Below are 20,040 nucleotides of genomic sequence, written 5' to 3'. Positions count from 1 at the left end.
TATGATGAAAATTACAGGCCTCTCTCATCTTTTTAAATGGGGGAACTTGCACAATTGGTGGCTGACTAAATACTTTTTTGCCCCACTGTATGTCTATGTACTGGGAAATGTTCTTGTTGCTTTCAACCTCATGTTAATCGAATTATCCTACATTAGCGCAACCGTCCCGCAGGGGACTCACCAATCCTGAGGAGGTATAAGGAAAGTTACGAAATAAATATAGTAGGCCTTCTCAATAGAAAGTTGATGGGATCCTCCTCTTTTTAATAGAGACCATCACTCTGTTTTTTCTTGCAATTGCATAGCCTATAGAAATGTTGCGCTCATGTTGTATTTGATTATATTTTCGTCACTGTCACTTGGAATTTGACTGCCTTCCATGACTCGTGACTGCCGGTGTGGTGGTAATACGGTCACCGCAACAGCCCTAACAGCCCTGCAACACTGTCTTCAGAAAGTATTCACACCGCCTTTACTTTTCCACATTTTGTTGTATTACAGCCTGAATTAAAAAATGATTAAATTGAGATTTTGTTTCACTGATTTGTTTACACACAATACCCCATAATGTCAAAGTGGAATTTTGTTTGTAGAACATTTTAGAAGGAACCTGCAAGTAAACATACGACTGGTACAACTTGATTATCTGGCCTATTTGACCTGTGCCATTGCTGTGAGGGAGGTGTCCATTTGTGTGCGTGGGTGGTTGTGTGTGTGTGGGTGCTCTCTGCTTCCACGGATATTTGAAACATCCATTCGGTTTACCAATACTTTCGTCATGGATTAGATGCAAAGTATAGCTACAGCTTTCGAATACCAGTGTTGTCCTGAATACAGCTGCTGGTATCGACACAGCTCTGTCTACTGTGGCTAAAGCCGTCTGGACTGGTTGATGCCGAGTCGGAAGAATGATTTTGAAAGTGATTGTCTGCCGTGAATCATCATAATCCAAACACAGGTAAGAGTGTACAGTTAAAATGCCAAGATAGCTACATCTGCAAACGTTATTGTCTCAACTGTATCAAAAGGTTGGTTTCATTGCTAGTTATTGTTAGCTATATACCTAGATAGCTAGCTAGCTAGCTAGCTAGACAGTTGCATACAGGTAACGTTATGGCTTGCTTCGTCCGGCAACAAGCCATCTTTTACAGATGGATTATTGGGTTATAGATTGAGGTAATTTTCTTGCATGTCCAACTATCTGGCTAGTTAGATGAATAAAATTTACATCTAGCCAGCAAGTAATTATGAAGCTAAATGTTTCCTAAATCTTGCTAGCTACCTTGTAGTGTCTGCATTGCCATTGTTGGCTGGAAACAGGTTAAGTGTGTACAGGTCATTTTAGTACAGCTGTAGCAGTCAACAGGCTATAGGACAATAATTAATTCATGTTTTAACCTATTTTTTTCTAGAATTGATCTTCCAGCATTAACCTCCCAACAGTACAAGGAGATGATTGAGCGTGAACAAGCAACACTTCAGGTATTTTCTTTGCACTTTGAGCTTTTGCCTGAACTTGGGGATCAATTCATGTTATTGCTGGTATGCAAGGTTTTACTGTATTGCTTTCCTTCTTTACAGCTTCAATTGTCTGGAGCCTGGTGGTGTTGTGGCCAAGGAGCTTTCACTCAGATGTATCCAGGTTTCAGTTGCTGTGCAATGTTGACATCCTTCCTCCCAGAGATGCGAAACAACCCGGCAAACATATATTTTAGAGAAGATCAGGACTTTTTAAATAAAAAGCAATGGATATTACATGATAGGACAGAAATACAGCATGCTCTCAGGATAGATTCCTTTGTTCATATCATAACATGACCTGAACCAATGATACTCAAAGGACATTATGAAATAGGCCTAGGTCTAGTTAGTGTTTTTGCCTTTACGCGTTTGTGTGTTAAGTTTTTCATAAGTGTGTTAAGTTTTCCTTTAGCAATATAAGTTAATAAAGTATTTTCTTGTTGAAATATATATATATATATATATATATATATATATAATATATAACACTTTATTTTGTTAAGCACTTCCTCATGCTTTAGCACATGGCCACTGTCATGTGTTCCCATGTGAATTCTTTAAGATATGAGTGGGTCTACAATGCTAAATGGGCATAAGCAAAAAGCAGCACTGTAGCTGTTCAATCTGAATGTTTATCTTTATTATATAACAATAGGCCATTTAAAACTGTTAATGGTTTGCCTAATGGTGTAAGTTAGTGAGATAATGTTCAGAGAATCAATTTTGACAATTTGGTGAAAGTATTCCTTTTCTAAATATATGTTTTCCAGAATTGTGTAATAAATCAATTGTGAAAATCACAGCAAAATGTTTGAATGCCCTTTTATCCTAAATGGGATTATGAATGTATAAACTTTTAAAGCAGCTTACTTCCCCATGTTCCCTCCAACTACAGTGTATGATCTACAATTTTGAAACTCTGAGTCTGTACTTTTATCCAATGTAAAAAACACAATTTCAAATTTTGGAACTTAAGACTGAAAGGAGATGGTGGGTCACATATTTGGTTAATTGATCGCTGGCTCGACAAGTGGAAGGGGTAGCTAATTTATTTGTTTTTGCTCATCTATCACTGATCAGAGACATTTAGCATGCAATAATGTAGCCTGAATCAAGTATATTATATATATATTGATAGAGCCTAGGCTATTTTCCTGTCGCCCAATGAAACAAAAAATCCTGTCTCGCACGCAAATTCCTAACTTTATTCTGTAATCCATAGGTTGCATTATCAAAGCACATCTCAACTATGCATTTCAAAATACTGCTATAAAACATGTTTTAAACAAAGTTGGTGCACGTTAAGATACCTTGATATTTAAACAATTTCCTCTCTTCTCTTTTTCTCCCCGTTATTCATGAGATGATCTGCCATCTGTATAGTTATCAACTTGATTATGCCAAATAGGAGATATTTTGTCGTTCATCGGAGGTTATATAGTAAGCTTAGCAACTTTGCTCATTTGACTTTTGCTTGACTGCCGTTACAAAGTTTGAATGATTCAACAATGCGATAGCTTACTTATGGTGTGCTCTGTGCATCCTGAGTGCGTTCTGTGTTGAGATAGCCTACTGCTGAAATGCGCTGAAATAATAAATGGCCTGTTTCTCAATTCTCAAAAATGTCACTGGCAATCAAAACGACTCTGTCATTACCAAATATCAGATTCACTTGCTGTGAAATCTTGACATAGTGGCGCAGCAATAATTTTATTTTGGGGGGGGACCCTGGCATAGTGACCATACTTCGGTTTAAAATGCTTTAAATGGGCACTTCCAGTTTTTGCGGTATTTCCGGGACTCTCAGTATAAATATGAATTATTCCCAGTATTGAAACTTGATAGATTTTGGGGAAAATATTAATCCCTGCTTATGCATCCCTATTATGCATTAGTCATATACACTAAGTGTACAAAACATTAAGAACACCGGATCTTTCCATGACATAGACAAGGTGATAAGGTAAGGTGAATGCAGGGGAAAGCAATGATCCCTTATTGATGTCACTTGTTAAATCCACTCCATCAGTGTAGCTGAAGGGGACAAGACACCTCTTAGGGCTCGGGACTATTTTTTCAACGTTTTGTTAAAAATCGCGCATAATTTCAACGTCCTGCTACTCATGCCAGGAATATAGTACATGCATATGATTAGTATGTGTGGATAGAAAACACTCTGAAGTTTATAAAACTAGTTAAATCGTGTCTGTGACTATAACAGAACGTGTGGAGCAGGCAAAAGCCCAAGTAAAACTGTTCACCCCCCCCACACACACACACACATAGAAACAAATTCTACCCCTGGGTTTGTATGACATCCTCTCTGTCCAATCTCCCCGGCCTTGTTGTTTAAGGAATGCAATAGAAAATGTAAAAAATATTTAGCAAAAAAAATATTTAAATTAAATTCTTATTTGACATGTCCTCCCTGATTCAGACCCTCTTCTTCCGTTTGATGACTACTGAACAAGATCTCTGCTTCCTCCCCTTTCAGGTGACGTTATAGTCTACATCAATGACATCTGTTGCCTGGGCACAACGCACGCCGACGTGGTCAAACTCTTCCAGTCCGTGCCCATCGGCCAGAGCGTCACCCTGGTCCTCTGCCGGGGATACCCCCTACCATTTGACCCTGAGGACTCTATTGGAGTGTCCACCAGCGCCACCCTGACCCCCATGGGCCTGGAACACCGACCCCTGGTGGTGAATGGGCGCAGTAGCTATGACCCTTACCTGGAGTACCTCTCCCTGAGTTCCCAGCTCCCTCCCCAGGCTCTAACACAGCCCGGGGCACCCCACCTTGATGGGTCCTCACTACCTCCCACCACCGTCCGGTCTGCACAGGCCATGGCACCGCACGACGACAACATCTCCATGGCATCGTCGGGGGCGACAGGGATTGCCGGGGGCGTGATCCAGGGGGCAGAGCTGCTGACCGTAACCATTGTGAAGGGGGCAGAGGGGTTCGGATTCACCATCGCCGACAGCTCCACTGGGCAGTGTGTCAAACAGGTGGGGTGTTACTTTTGTGGGGTGTTACTCTCGTTACTCTCAGTATGTTGTAAATGTAGCCTTGTGTATTCTATTGATCTCTCTGTCCGCCCATCTGTCCTTTCATCGGTCTGCCTGTCTGTCTGTCATCACTCCTACTTTTCCTGACTATGTTCTGTGTTGTACAGGTGTTGGAGCCGGGTGTACAGGGCGGAGTGGGTCTGAGTGAAGGAGACCTAATACTGGAGGTGAACCAGCAGGGTGTTGTGGGGGCAGGACATGGACGTGTGGTGGAGCTGCTCAAAGAGTGTTCTGTCGGAGCCGAGGCCACGCTACTCATACAGAGAGGAGGAGGGGCAGGTAAGTCACTTTGTCTCTTGAATAGCCTTTCTTGACAGCCTCTCTGACTGTCTATATTACCCTTTTCACCAGGGGTGCAACTTTGGTTTTAGAAGTGGAGGGGACATATATATACATACAGTACCAGTCAAAAAAATTGGACACACCTACACATTCCAGGGTTTTTCTTAATTTTTGAATAATAGTGAAGATATCAAAACTATGAAATAACACATATGGAATCATGTAGTAACCAAAAAAGTGTTAAGTTTAACGTTACATTCAAACAGCTCTCTTGTGAAATACCGACCTGCGATGTACGCCTAGTTTCCTGAAACAGGTCACATTTGTGAAATTTCTTTCCTTCTTAATGCGTTTGAGGCAATCGGTCCATATTATGGCAAGAACGGCTCAAATAAGCAAAGATAAACGACAGTCCATCATTACTTTAAGACATGAAGGTCTATCAATCTAGAGAATTTCAAGAACTTTTAAAGTTTCTTCAAGTTGAAGGACAAAGGAAACCGCACACTGCTCTTGACAGTATCACTGATATTTAATAAGCTTACGTATCGGCCTCACGGCCTTCCTCAGAGCTTTTGTGAATAAAAAATAAATAAATGAAATTTGCACCTTTATGTAGACCTAGCCACACCCACATCCGTTCCACACATCAAATGGGGTTGGAGGCAAAGGAAAAACAAATAAGTGCTACCAAATTTAACAATATGCATTTCATAAATATTACAAAAGTGTATAAATAAGGCGTAAAACCACAATGAGGACATAGCAAGTTTGGGTACATCGTACGAAAAACAGAGTAATCTTAAATAGGCACATAATTCATGTTCACAACATAACATACATAGGCATTTCATCATTAAGTCCTTTAGGAAATAATGTCTGGAGGGTGAAAATCCCAAAACATTCTCTTTTACTAGGAGTATTATTGATATCACCTCCCCTGTCTGATATCTTAACTTTCTCTATGCCACAAAATCTAAAAGGTAGAAATGTTATGCTTCAGGTCATTGAAATGTATTGTGACTGGATAATCCCTGTCGTTTCTCCTGATTTAACTTGTATGTTCACTAATTCTCTGTTTGAGAGAACGAGAGGTTTTACCGACATAGCAGAGCCCACATGGACATTTAATCATGTAAATAACATGGGTGGAGGAACACCTAATCATGTAATTTATTTGGAACTGTTTTCCTGTGTGTGGGTGGCAGAAATATTCACACTTCATCATATTGTTGCACTGTGCACATCCTCTGCATGTATAGCTACCATTTGGTAGAGAGCGTAAAAGGGCCTGGCTGATTTTCTTTTGTGGCTGGCAGTTGCCATGAACCAATTTATCGCATATATTGCGACCTCTCCTATACACAATAAGTGGTGGATTTTTATATTCAGCCGACAAAGCTGGGTCCGATAATAAAATATGCCAGTGTTTCTTAACCACACCTCCCACTTTTCACGAGTTCAAAGTATACGTAGTTGTGAACATTACGGAGTGTTCTTTAGCTTTAGCGAGTCTTTTTTGTAACAGCTCATCTCGTGTTTTTCACAATGCCAAATTAAAAGCTTCATCCACACATTGTGACGAATAGCCTCTTCTTGGAAACCTAATGTGCATCTCCGCTGCTTTTTCTAGATAATCCTCTGTGGAGTGGCATAGTCTGAAAAATGGGCTTCTTGGAGGTCCTCTTTTTAATGGCTCAGGATAGAAGCTGTCCCTCTGCAATAGAGTATTTATCTCCCTTTCTTTTCTATACAGAGTTGTAAACAGGGTTCCATTTGATTTCTCAATCCACATATCGAGATAATGAACACATTGAATGTCACATTCAATAGTGAATCTGAGATTGGGGTCAATGTCATTGAGTAGTAAATCCACTCCATCAGTGTAGCTGTTGTGCTTACGTTTCTCATTTGCCAAAGAACACCAAGATTGGCAAATTCGCCACTGGCGCCCTGTGCTCTTCACAGATGAAAGCAGGTTCACACTGAGCACATGTGACAGACGTGACAGAGTCTGGAGACGCCGTGGAGAACGTTCTGCTGCTTGCAACATCCTCCAGCATGACCGGTTTGGCGGTGGGTCAGTCATGGTGTAGGGGGCATTTTTTGGGGGGGTCGCACAGCCCTGCATGTGCTCGCCAGAGGTAGCCTGACTGCCATTAGGTACCGAGATGAGATCCTCAGACCCCTTGTGAGACCATATGCTGGTGCGGTTGGCCCTGGGTTCCTCCTAATGCAAGACAATGCTAGACCTCATGTGGCTGGAGTGTGTCAGCAGTTCCTGCAAGAGGAAGGCATTGATGCTATAGACTGGCCCGCCCGTTCCCCAGACCTGAATCGAATTGAGCACATCTGGGACATCATGTCTCGCTCCATCCACCAACGCCACGTTGCACCACAGACTGTCCAGGAGTTGGCGGAGGCTTTAGTCCAGGTCTGGGAGGAGATCCCTCAGGAGACCATCCGCCACCTCATCAGGAGCATGCCCAGGCGTTGTAGGGAGGTCATACAGGCAAGTGGAGGCCACACACACTACTGAGCCTCATTTTGACTTGTTTTAAGGACATTACATCAAAGTTGGATCAGCCTGTAGTGTGGTTGTCCACTTTAATTTTGAGTGTGACTCCAAATCCAGACCTCCATGGGTTGATAATTATTTTGATTTCCATTGATAATTTTTGTGTGATTTTGTTGTCAGCACATTCAACTATGTAAAGAAAAAAGTATTTAATAAGAATATTTCATTCATTCAGATCGAGGATGTGTTATTTTAGCATTCCCTTTATTTTTTTGAGCAGTGTATATGCTGTATATATATATATATATATATCTCAACCTTCATGTTAATAACAGCTGCTGCAGCTGCCGTCATTGTCACGCTCCTGCAACACAATTGATGCTTGATCAGAAAAGGTGATCAGAGGCTCTGTATGGAGGGCCTGATGCAATTGCGGAGCCTCGGGAAACAAGCAGACACCAAATTCAGCGCAATACCGAAAGACTGATAAGGAGCAAGATAGATACCATTCTGTATACTTCTGGCCCTTCTTAAGACGCTGTTAGTTGTATTGCTTAGTTTCAAAGCAATACAACTCTCATTCTGTTGCCTCCAACTGCTCTTTAAATGCAAGTAAAACTAAATGCATGCTCTTCAACCGAAGACTACAAATACCTAGGTGTCTGCTTAGACTGTAAACTCTCCTTCCAGACTCACATTAAGCGTCTCCAATCCAAAATTAAATCTAGAATCGGCTTCCTATTTCACAACAAAGCATCCTTCACTCATGCTGCCAAACATACCCTCGTAAAACTGACCATCCTACCGATCCTCGACTTCGGCGATGTAATTTACAAAATAGCCTCCAACACTCTCCTCAACAAATTGGATGCAGTCTATCACAGTGCCATCCGTTTTGTCACCAAAGCCCCATATACTACCCACCATTGCGACCTGTACTCTCTCGTTGGCTGGCCCTCGCTTCATACTTGTCGCCAAACCCACTGGCTCCAGGTCATCTACAAGTCTCAGCTCACCATAGCAGCACAAACCCGTAGCAAGCGCTCCAGCAGGTATATCTCACTAGTCACCCCCAAAGTCAATTCCCCCATTGGCCGCATTTCCTTACAGTTCTCTGCTACCAATGACTGGAACGAACTACAAAAATCTCTGAAACTGGAGACTCATATCTCCCTCACTAGCTTTAAGCACCAGCTGTCAGAGCAGCTCACAGATCACTGCACCTGTACATAGCCCGTCTGTAAATAGCCCATCCAACTACCTCATCCCCATACTGTATTCATTTATTTATCTTGCTCTTTTGCACCCCAGTATCTCCACTTGCACATTCATCTTCACTACAGTGTTTAATTGGTATATTGTAATTACTTCGCCACCACAGCCTATTTATTGCCTTATCTCCCTTGTCTTACCTCATTTGCACACACTGTGTATAGAATATATATAGAAGGTGAAATAAATAAATAAAAATACAATTTTCACATTCTTTCTCACATTGTCCTTTCCATCACAGGTCCACAAACTATGGTGGATGCTCTCAGTGTACATTTAAGGGCCAGCCGTACTCCCCTGTTCTGAACCAACTGTAATTTTCCGAGGTCTCTCTTTGAGGCACCTGACCACACGACTGAACAGTAGTCCAGATGCGACAAAACTAGAGCCTGTAGAACCTGCCTTGTTGATAGTATTAAAAAGGCACATCAACGCATTATTAGGGCAGACTTCAACATGTGTCAACATGTTTTGACCATGACAGTTTACAATCCAGGGGTACTCCAAGCAGTTTAGTCACCTCAACTTGCTCAATTTTCACATCATTTTTTACAAGATGTAGTTAAGGTTAATGGTTTAATGAATGAATTTTCCCAATTGCAATGCTTGTCGTTTTTGGATTATCTGGATTATGATGGAGAGGCTTCCATTAAAGAACACCCCCTGTGTTCTGTTAGACAGCCAACTCTTCACCCACAATATAGCAGAGGGTGTAAAGCCATAACATATATCTTTTCCATCAGCAGACCATGATAGATAATGTCAAAATTTATCTCAGCCAATCATCAGTCATTTGTGTAAGTGCCATGCTTGTTGTCTGTCCTTCCCTATAAGTGTGCTGAAAGTCTGTTGTCAATTTGTTGACAGTAAAATATCATTGTATCTAGTCAAAAGGTTTACTAAGGGTTGGGGACAGGCTGATTGGTCGGCTACTTGAGCCAGTAAAAGGGGCTTAACTATTCTTGGGTAGCGGAATTACTTTTGCTTCCCACCAGGCACTTTCTAGCAGGTTTAGATTGAAGATATGGAAAATAGGAGGGGCAATATCGTCCGCTATTATCCTCATTATTTTACATCCAAGTTGTCAGACTGCCGGTGGATTGTCATTATTGTTAGACAACAATAATATTTTCACTTCTTCCACACTCACTTTACGGAATTCAAAAATTACATTCAATTCAGAATTTGATCAGTTTAATTCTTAACTTCTTAACTCATAAACATGCTTTTTGAAAGATAGCTTGTCATCAATCCAGATACAGGCAATCCAGATACCGCACTGTAAGCACTCACGTCGGTAGCCATGAATGGCTTTGAAAGGCTGGTCATGCACACATCAACAGCATCACCCCGGAAACCCTAGACCAAATCAAATGTATTTATATAGCCCTTCGTACATCAGCTGATATCTCAAAGTGCTGTTCAGAAACCCAGACTAAAACCCCAAACAGCAAGCAATCCAGGGGTAGAAGCAGGGTGGCTAGGAAAAACTCCCTAGAAAGGCCAAAACCTAGGAAGAAACCTAGAGAGGAACAAGGCTATAAGGGGGTGGCCAGTCCTCTTCTGGCTGTGCCTAGTGTGGATTATAACAGAACAGACCCACTCCAATTCTCATACCGCCCTAACAGATTCACAGATGATGCAATCTCAATCGCACACCAACCAGCCCTTTCCCAGCTGGACAAAAGGAACACCTATGTGAGAATGCAGTTCATTGACGACAGCTCAGCGTTCAACACCACAGTGCCCACGAACCTCATCACTAAGCTAAGGACCCTGGGACTAAACACCACCCTCTGCAACTGGATCATGGACTTCCTGACGGGCCACCCCCAGGTGGTAAGGGTAGGCAACAGCACATCTGCCACGCTGATTCTCAACACGGGGGCCCCTCGGTGGTGCATATGTAACAGGGTTATATTGGTGATTCCCCTTGCCACTTTATTGTTAAGCCAATGGGTTTTTGGTTTGAGTTTGTCTTGCCTTCACCTACTCAACATGGCATCTTATTGGCTGGTTTGCGTAGCTTGCTTACGAGGGGGGGATGTTCCAGTTAGAATCGTCCCAGTGAACAAGCACCAAACCAGCGGTAAGTTGTTGGTTGCAAAGCACCGTACGTCAAAAGTGATTTTATGCTCTCAAGTGATTATTTAAATGTACAATTTATATCAAATAGTTTGTAAATGTTATTCAAACATCACACATAAGATGCAGGGGTTTTTGGAGAATATTTGTTGTGCATTTTGTTGTAGAGAATTCACGCCAGTATTAGCTAGCAACTTACTGTGTCTGGTGGGGGGGGTTCATATATTTTGTACAGTGCGTGAGTGCAGAGTTGGATGGTGAGACGGGCATTGCATGACGTGCAATCTTGTGTCGTTCTTATCAGGTACATTGTTAAAGATATTATATTGTAATTGTATTATTTTGGTAACTGCCCAGTGAACAAGCACCAAACCAGCGTGCGTGAGTGCAGAGTTGGATGGTGAGACGGGCATTGCATGACGTGCAATCTTGTGTCGTTCTTATCAGAATAAAGCTACATGATTGGTGCTACATATTGGAGTTCCGTGTCGATGACTGATGTACACAACGCCAGAAGAGTACTGTTACACATACTCCCTGTTCATCCATGACTCCAACACCAAGCACGACTCCAACAAAATCATTAAGTGGTAGTCCTGATCACCAACAGCGATGAGACAGCCTATAGGGAGGAGGTCAGAGACATGGCAGTATGATGCCAGGACAACAACTTCTCCCTCAATGTGAGCAAAACAAAGGAGATGATCGTGGATTACAGGAAAAGGAGGGCTCAACACACCCACATTCATATTGACAGGGCTGTAGTGGAGCGGGTCAAGAGATTCAGTTCCTTGGTGTTCACATCACCAACAAACTATCATGGTCCAAACACACCAATAAAGTCATGAAGAGGGCACGACAATGCCTTTCCCCCCTCAGGAGACTGAAAAGATTTGGCATGGGTCCATACTGACCGGTTGCATCACCGCCTGGTATGGCAACTGCTCGGCATCTGACCGTAAGGCGCTACAGAGGGTAGTGCTTACAGCCCAGTACATCACTGGAGCCAAGCTTCCTGCCATCCAGGACCTATATACTAGGAGGTGTCAGAGGAATGCCCAAGAAATGGTGAAAGACTCCAGTCACCCAAGTCATAGACTGTTCTCTCCGCTTCCACACGGCAAGTGGATCCGGAGCGCCAAGTCTTGGTCCAAAAGCCATGAGACTCCTGAACAACTATCAACAGCTAATAATTTACTCGACTAACCTGTACCCCTGCACATTTACTCAGTACCAGTACTCCCTGTGTATAGCCTCATTATTGTTATTTTATTGTTACTTTTTATTTTTTTAAATTACTTAATTTTTTATTTGTAAATATTATCTGAACACTATTTCTTGAACTGCATTATTGGTCAAGGGCTTGTAAAGTCAGCATTCCATGGTTTTGTATTTGGTGTAACAGTATACTTTTTAAACCATCCCCTCACCCATACCCGGGCGCGAACCAGGGACCTTCTGCACACAACGACAACAGTCACCCTTGAAGCATCGTTGCCCATCGCTCCACAAAAGCCGCGGCCCTTGCAGAGCAAGGGGAACTAGTACTTCAAGGTCTCAGAGCAAGTGACGTAACCAATTGAAACGCTATTTAGCGCACACCGCTAACTAAGCTAGCCGTTTCACATCTGTTACACTCACCCCCCTTTTGACCTTCCTCCTTTTTCCGCAGCAACCAGTAATCCGGGTCACGGCACCAATGTAACAGTATACTTTTTAAACCGTCCCCTCGCCCATACCCGGGCGCGAACCAGGGACCTTCTGCACACAACGACAACAGTCACCCTCGAAGCATCGTTACCCATCGCTCCACAAAAGCCGCGGCCCTTGCAGAGCAAGGGGAACTAGTACTTCAAGGTCTCAGAGCAAGTGACGTAACCAATTGAAACGCTATTTAGCGCACACCGCTAACTAAGCTAGCCGTTTCACATCTGTTACACTGGCGCATGTGACAAATACAATTTGATTCGATTTAATTTAGTATTCAGTATTGTTTCTACAGACCTGTGTAGGCCTATGTATTGACCAGCTGCAACATATAGCAACTCTTAGTCCACACTCCCTTTCTCTCTTTTTTTGTTCTCCATTTTCCCTCTTTATAATTTCCTGTACGATTGATCACTTGCGAGGAAAGTTAATTGCACATGTTTGACATGTGCTCTGCGCTCATTCTCTAAACGTTTTTCCGGTTGCAGGAGTCAAATTTAGCTTTGCTAGTTAACTTAGGCTGCCTGTACCAGCCGACCTGTAGAACAACACACACACACACACACACACACACACACACACACACACACACACACACACACACACACACACACACACACACACACACACACACACACACACACACACACACACACACACACACACACACACACACACACACACACACACACACACACACAGAGAGAGGCACACAGACACACATACAGACTTGAGGGCACACACACACAACCACACACACAGTGGTTCCTCCCTTAAAAGCTGCATCATACTGCAGCACACCTTGCGTGCTGCCGCAGCATTCTGTGGCACGTCATTTAATTATCAGCCATTTTTCCTGTTACTGCAAATTATTGCTAATTTGACCACCAGGGGTCGTCTTTGAGAAGGATTTGATAGTATTCCTTATTGGCATTACCAGAGAATTTAAAACCTTTTTTGTAATAACATAGTATATGGGATTGATTTTAAGAAATTTGGCTTATTTAATTTGATTAATTTTATACTTGTTTCCATTCAGAGGAAAACAAAAAAGGAAACCCTCAGGCTTTCTGTTAGGATGTAATGGAAAATATGGCGCTGTACAACGTGATGGTCGGGTGAAGGCTACAGGATTGGAGGATTCTAAATTGTTTGCCTTCGTTAGACAAATTTCATTAGACAAATTTCCAATATTTCTTTAAATCAGTGATATTTATTTCCATAGTAATTTATTATGGATACACAACTAAAACAACATCTGCATTTCGAAATAGTATTTTTATCATTATTCTATTAACGGAATGTGTTTATTTGTTTTTTAGCCCACAGTAAGTCTACAATACATACAGTAGTAAACCTGGGAAAGTGCCTCTTCCTTACATAAGGGAGAGCAGGCCATGTCTGAACTACAGAAGGTGGGGAATTCAGGAGACCGGGGTTCAATCCCCATTGGGGAAGAAGTAGTAGGCTGTCCTTGTAAATAAGAATTTGTTCTTAACTGATTCCATTTGTGTTATGTCATAGTTGCGAGGTCTTCAATATTATTTATTATACAATGTAGAAAATATAGAAAAATTCTGGAATAAGTAGGTGTGTCAACTTTTTACTGGTACTTGCTGGAACGAAAATATGGTGCTGTAGAACATGACGGTCGGCAGTAGAGTACTGGGCTATTTAGCTAAAGAATCCCTGCAGGGCACGAGGAAGGAGTAGGCTGTCCTTGTCAGTAATAAATTGTTCTTAAACTGACTTGCCTAGTTAAATAAAGGTTACACTAAGTGCATAACATTTCTGTACCCTAATTTTCTAATTCTTGTCTAACCAATACTCAAATGGCGATTAAGTGAAAATAAAATCTCATTGCCTCAGAGCAGCACGAAACAGTGCTAAAATAGTGTAGGCTTTTGCTTCTAACCTTTACATGCTCTTTAAATAAATAAGACCTACACCATTTTAACAATACATCTACAAATATTTTTTTTAATGATGTGACTGTCCGCCAATAATTACATTTAGAGGATTGAGGACTCTATATGAACATCTAAGGGGCATTTTCCATTAGGATCTGTGAGAATATCTGAGAATATTTAAGGAGCTTTTATATAATTCTAAATTCATTAATAATAATTGTTTTGTTTAAAAAGTAATGATATTTTGGAGATTTTGTTTTAATTTAACCTCGAGTGAATGAGAAAAAGGCCATTCTTGAACATGGGGTGAGACATTCTCACTAATTTGTAAATAAAGCGAGTTTATTTCTGGAGAAACCTAACTTGATTATTTAGCAGATATCACTTGCTTATATTCAGTCAACACATATCTTAAGAATATCATGGAATATTTGAACATTTTCGTTTCTCCATGCTTGTCTCAGAGCAGCGCAAAACGGTGCTGAAATAGATATCCACAGCGGGAAGGCTATGTATTCTGTGCCCACTCGTGGTTTCTCTCTTCGGTTACATATCCTTGGAATAGCAGAACAGCATAACGGTCCGGGCGGCCCTTGCTGTGCCTGGTGAGCAGTTGGTCAAGTTCTGTTGTCAGAAGAGGAATGGAAATGTCAGGGTGAACCGAAGACCTGACGAACCCGCCACGTATGTTGACTCTGCCTGTAGGAGGTGGAGTTCCAGAGCTCACAGGTGTGTCTGGCATTGATTCTGACTCCATCTCCTTCCTCGCCCTTTCAACATGTGAGTGAGTCAATGATTCCAATGATTTGTCTGACAAACAAAGAACTTTGCGTCCTGCAAACCCAGGCATGGATCTAAGCTGGCAAGACATTCAATAACGCCATCTTCACAGACTAATCAACCGTCGCCCTTGAGCAATTTGCTCAAAATTGCTAAAGAAAAAAAGGAAGAAGATCAAGAAAATTAATGAAAGTATAAAGATGTTGATGAAGAAATGCTGTTTTGAGTTGGAAATGTAACACTTTAAATTACTTAACCATGTGTAGGTAGATAAGTGTGTTGGTAGATGTGGAAAGATACAAATGATTTGTTGCAAGTTGGAGAGGGGGCTTCACACCTTGTTCGGCTATTAGACAATTCTTTAGTAAAGGTTGAATAGCCTATTGTTCAGCTAATAGCTCATCCTAATATGCTTGTGAAAACAAATAACACCTTTTCTCCTTTCCACATGTTAAAGATTCCAATTGATAAAGTTTGGCATCAACTGAAAACATTAACCTCTTGCTCCTACCTGACACGCAGGCGTCCCAACTAGACATCTGGAAATGCAAATGCGCTACGCTAAATGCTAATAGCACTCGTTAAAACTCAAACGTTCATTAAAATAGACATGCAGGGTGTTGAATTAAAGCTACACTCGTTGTGAATCCAGGCAACAAGTCAGATTTTTAAAATGCTTTTCAGCGAAAGCATGAGAAGCTATTATCTGATAGCATGTAACACCCCAAAAGACCCGCAGGGGACGTAAACAAAATAATTAGCATAGTCGGCGCTACACATAACGCACAAATAAAATATAAAACATTCATTACCTTTGACCATCTTCTTTGTTGGCACTCCTAGATGTCCCATAAATATCACTTTGGTATTTTTTTCGATTAAATCGGTCCATATATAGCCTAGATATCGATCTATGAAGACTGTGTGATCAACGAAAAAAATAGCGTTTTATAACGTAACGTCATTTTTTAAAATTAAATAAGTCGACGATAAACTTTCACAAAACACTTCGAAATACTTTTGTAATGCAACTTTCGGTATCAGTAAACGTTAATAAGCGATCAAATTGATCACGAGGCGATGTATAGTCTATAGCGGTACGTCTTGAAATAACGTCCGGGTAAATCTCAACCAAAATATCCGGTCGGAGACCTGAAGAAATGGGCTGTCTCTTGTTCGTTTGACCAAGAAACAAAACCTAGGCAAATGACAAGACTGTTGACATCGTGTGGAAGCTGTAGGTATTGCAACCTCGGTTCACCTTTATCAATCGGTTGAAGTGGCGCATTGATATATTTTTCTATTTTCAGTGATCAGATTTTCCTGCACTTTTCGATGAAACGCACGTTCTGTTATAGTCACAGCCGTGATCTAACCAGTTTTATAAACGTCTGAGTGTTTTCTATCCACACATACTAATCATATGCATATACTATATTCCTGGCATGAGTAGCAGGGCACTGAAATGTTGCGTGATTTTTAAAAGAATGTTCGAAAAAGTAGGGGGTAGGAATAACAGGTTAATCAGTAACTCTGCCAAGCCGACAGGCAAAGATGAACTGGTCAAGGCCATCAATATGTTTTGGCTAGAGAAATTGACAATACAACAATGCAACAAATACATTGATCATCTCAGCAAGGTTTTATCTGTGGTCGTGGAGCTGGGTGAAAGTGCGACTAAAATGTAGTTAATATAAATTTGAATGTCTTTTTTCTCGTTATTTAATTTAATTAACGAAAGCATAAAGATGTTGATGAAGAAATACTGTATTGCTGTTTTGAGTTAGAAATGTAACACTTTAGAGTACTTGCAAGTTGAGGGATTTTTACAACAGTAGCCTGGTTATAAAAAGTATTTTGTCCTGGTAATAGGAAACATTTGCATGACGGACTACACATTCTACATTTGTCTTCACTATTATTCTACAATGCAGAAAATAGTACAAATATAGAAAAATCCTGGAATGAGTCAGTGTGTCCAATCTTTTGACTGGTACTTGCTTAATTCATTTGATTAAGACATTATGGTGTTTTTTATGGTGTTTTTGTTCCATGAAAAATGTAAAAAACCCTCTTGGTTTCTGTTAGGATGGCATGGAAAATATGGCGCTGTACAATGTGACGGTCAGCAGTACAGTACTGGGCTATTTAGCCAAAGAAACCCTGTGTCGTGCGGATGAGAGACCGGGATTCAAATCCCCGACGGCGAAAAAGGAGTAGGCTTCTCTCAGAGTCCCCATGCTTGTCTTAGAGCAGCGCGAAACGGTGCTAAAATAGTTTTCGGTTTTTGCTTCTAACTTCAATTGATAAAGTGTTTTTAGCTACAATCGGTCCAACCCCAATTAATACATTTGGGCATAGTTGATAGCATGCTGAACATTGGGCTAAAATGTAGAGGGTTCGAAACCTGCTCACTGCTCACTTACATTATTATGCCGGTCTCAGAGCAAATAGCCTGGATTGTTTCTCCCATCTCGTTCCTCGCTCTCTTCCATGCGTCATTCAGCACACGAGTTGGCGTAAAGGCAGGATGTACGGTATATTCTGTAAATATGAATTACAAATCAGCCTTTACTTAAAATATGTTTCTAGTCTATTGCATAGTTACAATGTGTAATCATTGATGTCCCAGGAGCAGGAATGGTAAACACTGTTGAAGTTTATAATTGTAGTACATACATGCAGACACAGCATAAATCAAAAAATGGAATTTGATACACCTGGAATTGGATATGACTGAATTTTGTTTTGCTAAATAGCGATTTTCGTAAATTAACTTTATGACCAAAAAAAATGGCACAATCATTTGTCTCTACATTAACTAACATATTCCTCTCAATTGTACATGTTTTGCTTGCCTCGTTATGCCGTTATAACTGCTTACATTTGCTTCCCCCATAATGTTTTGTCAGCCATCTTTGCTGAAGAAAGTCACCAGGGACAGGTGGCTCGGGTCATATTCGTCATTGGAACCACTCAATACGATTGGTCATATAAAAACCTTGGGATCCAAATGCATAATGAGTGCTCTAACTCCCATTTGTGGTGGTCTGGAGCAATGAAGCCGTGAATCTGGGTACCTCTAAGTCCCGCGGTGTAAGCTCGCAACTTTTAAAGGAGGAACCACTGTAAACACAAACACACACTCAACCAGGCTCCCATGCTTGTCTTTGTGATGGACAGGCACAGAGGATTGTGGGATGGACATAATGTCACAGCTGCTGTCTGTTAGCCACGGCGTGAGGGAAAAGGAAAAAGACAAAAATGGGTAGCACTCCAAGTGACAAGTTTCAAGACACAGAGTTAATTTATTAACAGCTTAGTTAGTTTATTTATACTCACAAATGTGTGTTTTTTATTACAGCTAGCTGTTCCTGATACACATGTAAGTCTCTACACCCAGATCTAGCTAGCATCTGTGTGCTCGTAGACACACACAGAAGCACACACACACACTCACTCAAACGCACACGCACCCGCACACACTAAAAAAAACACTTAAACACAAATTCTAAAAATAACATTTAGGATTACGAATTAATCTTCATCATTATTGGTACTTTTGTTAATGATTCGAGTCTAAGCCAATAAGATCTGCACATCTCTATCTACGTGGTTTTATGTGATGTTTATTTTCAGTGTTTAATATTTCAGTGTGCAATTGTCTATACCCTCATTCTATCTAGTGTACATGTGACAAACTCACTACAAACTCACTTCTCACCATGCACTAGATCTCACAGTCTCACGTCAGAATTATACATTTACATTTACATTTAAGTCATTTAGCAGACGCTCTTATCCAGAGCGACTTACAAATTGGTGCATTCACCTTATGACATCCAGTGGAACAGCCACTTTACAATAGTGCATCTAAATCTTTTAAGGGGGGGGGATAGAAGGATTACTTTATCCTATCCTAGGTATTCCTTAAAGAGGTGGGGTTTCAGGTGTCTCCGGAAGGTAATAAGTAAGTAATATATGCCATTTAGCTGACGCTTTTATCCAAAGCGACTTACAGTCATGTGTGCATACATTCTACGTATGGGTGGTCCCGGGAATCGAACCCACTACCCTGGCGTTACAAGCGCCATGCTCTACCAACTGAGCCACAGAAGGACCAGGTGGTGATTGACTCTGCTGTCCTGGTGTCGTGGGTGAGTTTGTTCCACCATTGGGGGGCCAATTATACATTCATCCATGTTAGTAAATGTAACGTCGTTCGTCTGTTGAAAGAAGAGAGTCGGACCGAAATGCAGCGTGTAGGTTATTCATGACTTTAATGATAGAATCGCGGTACATGAAATAACTGAATCTAAATACAAAAACAACAGAACGGAACGTGAAACTAATTACAGCCTATCTGGTGACTACAACACAGAGACAGGAACAATCACCCACGAATACAAAGTGAACTCAGGCTACCTAAATACGGTTCCCAATCCGAGACAACGAGAATCACCTGACTCCAATTGAGAACCGCCTCAGGCAGCCAAGCCTAACTAGACACACCCCTAATCATACACAATCCCAATACGAACCCAACACATAAATCCATGTCACACCCTGGCCTGACCAAAATATATAACGAAAACACAAAACATATTGACCAAGGCGTGACAGAACCCCCCTAAGGTGCGGACTCCCGGACGCACCTCAAGAGCATAGGGAGGGTCCGGGTGGGCGTCTGTCCATGGTGGCGGTTCTGGCTCGGGACTTGGACCCCACTCCATTAATGTCCTATTTCCTCCCCTTCGCGTCCTGGGATAATCCACCTTCTCCGCCGACCATGTCCTAATAGTCCTCACCCAGATCCCCACATAACTGAGGAGCAGCTCGTGACAGAGGGGCAGCTCGGGACAGAGGGGCAGCTCGGGACAGAGGGGCATCTCG

The 20,040-nt window shown here is 41.6% G+C and overlaps 1 protein-coding gene across 1 annotated transcript in view; it reads left to right on the top strand.

Annotated features, from left to right (window-relative positions):
• The window catches only part of LOC118373220 (membrane-associated guanylate kinase, WW and PDZ domain-containing protein 2-like), a 132,105-nt gene that overhangs the window by 24,737 nt on the left and 87,328 nt on the right, over window positions 1–20,040 (top strand). The window contains exons 4-5 of the mRNA XM_052505639.1: window positions 4,016–4,533; window positions 4,701–4,872. Coding sequence (XP_052361599.1) covers window positions 4,016–4,533; window positions 4,701–4,872 — 690 coding nt within the window. The remainder of the gene's footprint in view (window positions 1–4,015; window positions 4,534–4,700; window positions 4,873–20,040) is intronic.

The sequence above is a fragment of the Oncorhynchus keta genome, unplaced genomic scaffold (assembly GCF_023373465.1).
Source record: "Oncorhynchus keta strain PuntledgeMale-10-30-2019 unplaced genomic scaffold, Oket_V2 Un_contig_244_pilon_pilon, whole genome shotgun sequence".
NCBI classification, from domain to species: Eukaryota; Metazoa; Chordata; class Actinopteri; order Salmoniformes; family Salmonidae; genus Oncorhynchus; species Oncorhynchus keta.
This window is presented reverse-complemented; position numbering and strand designations above follow the sequence as displayed.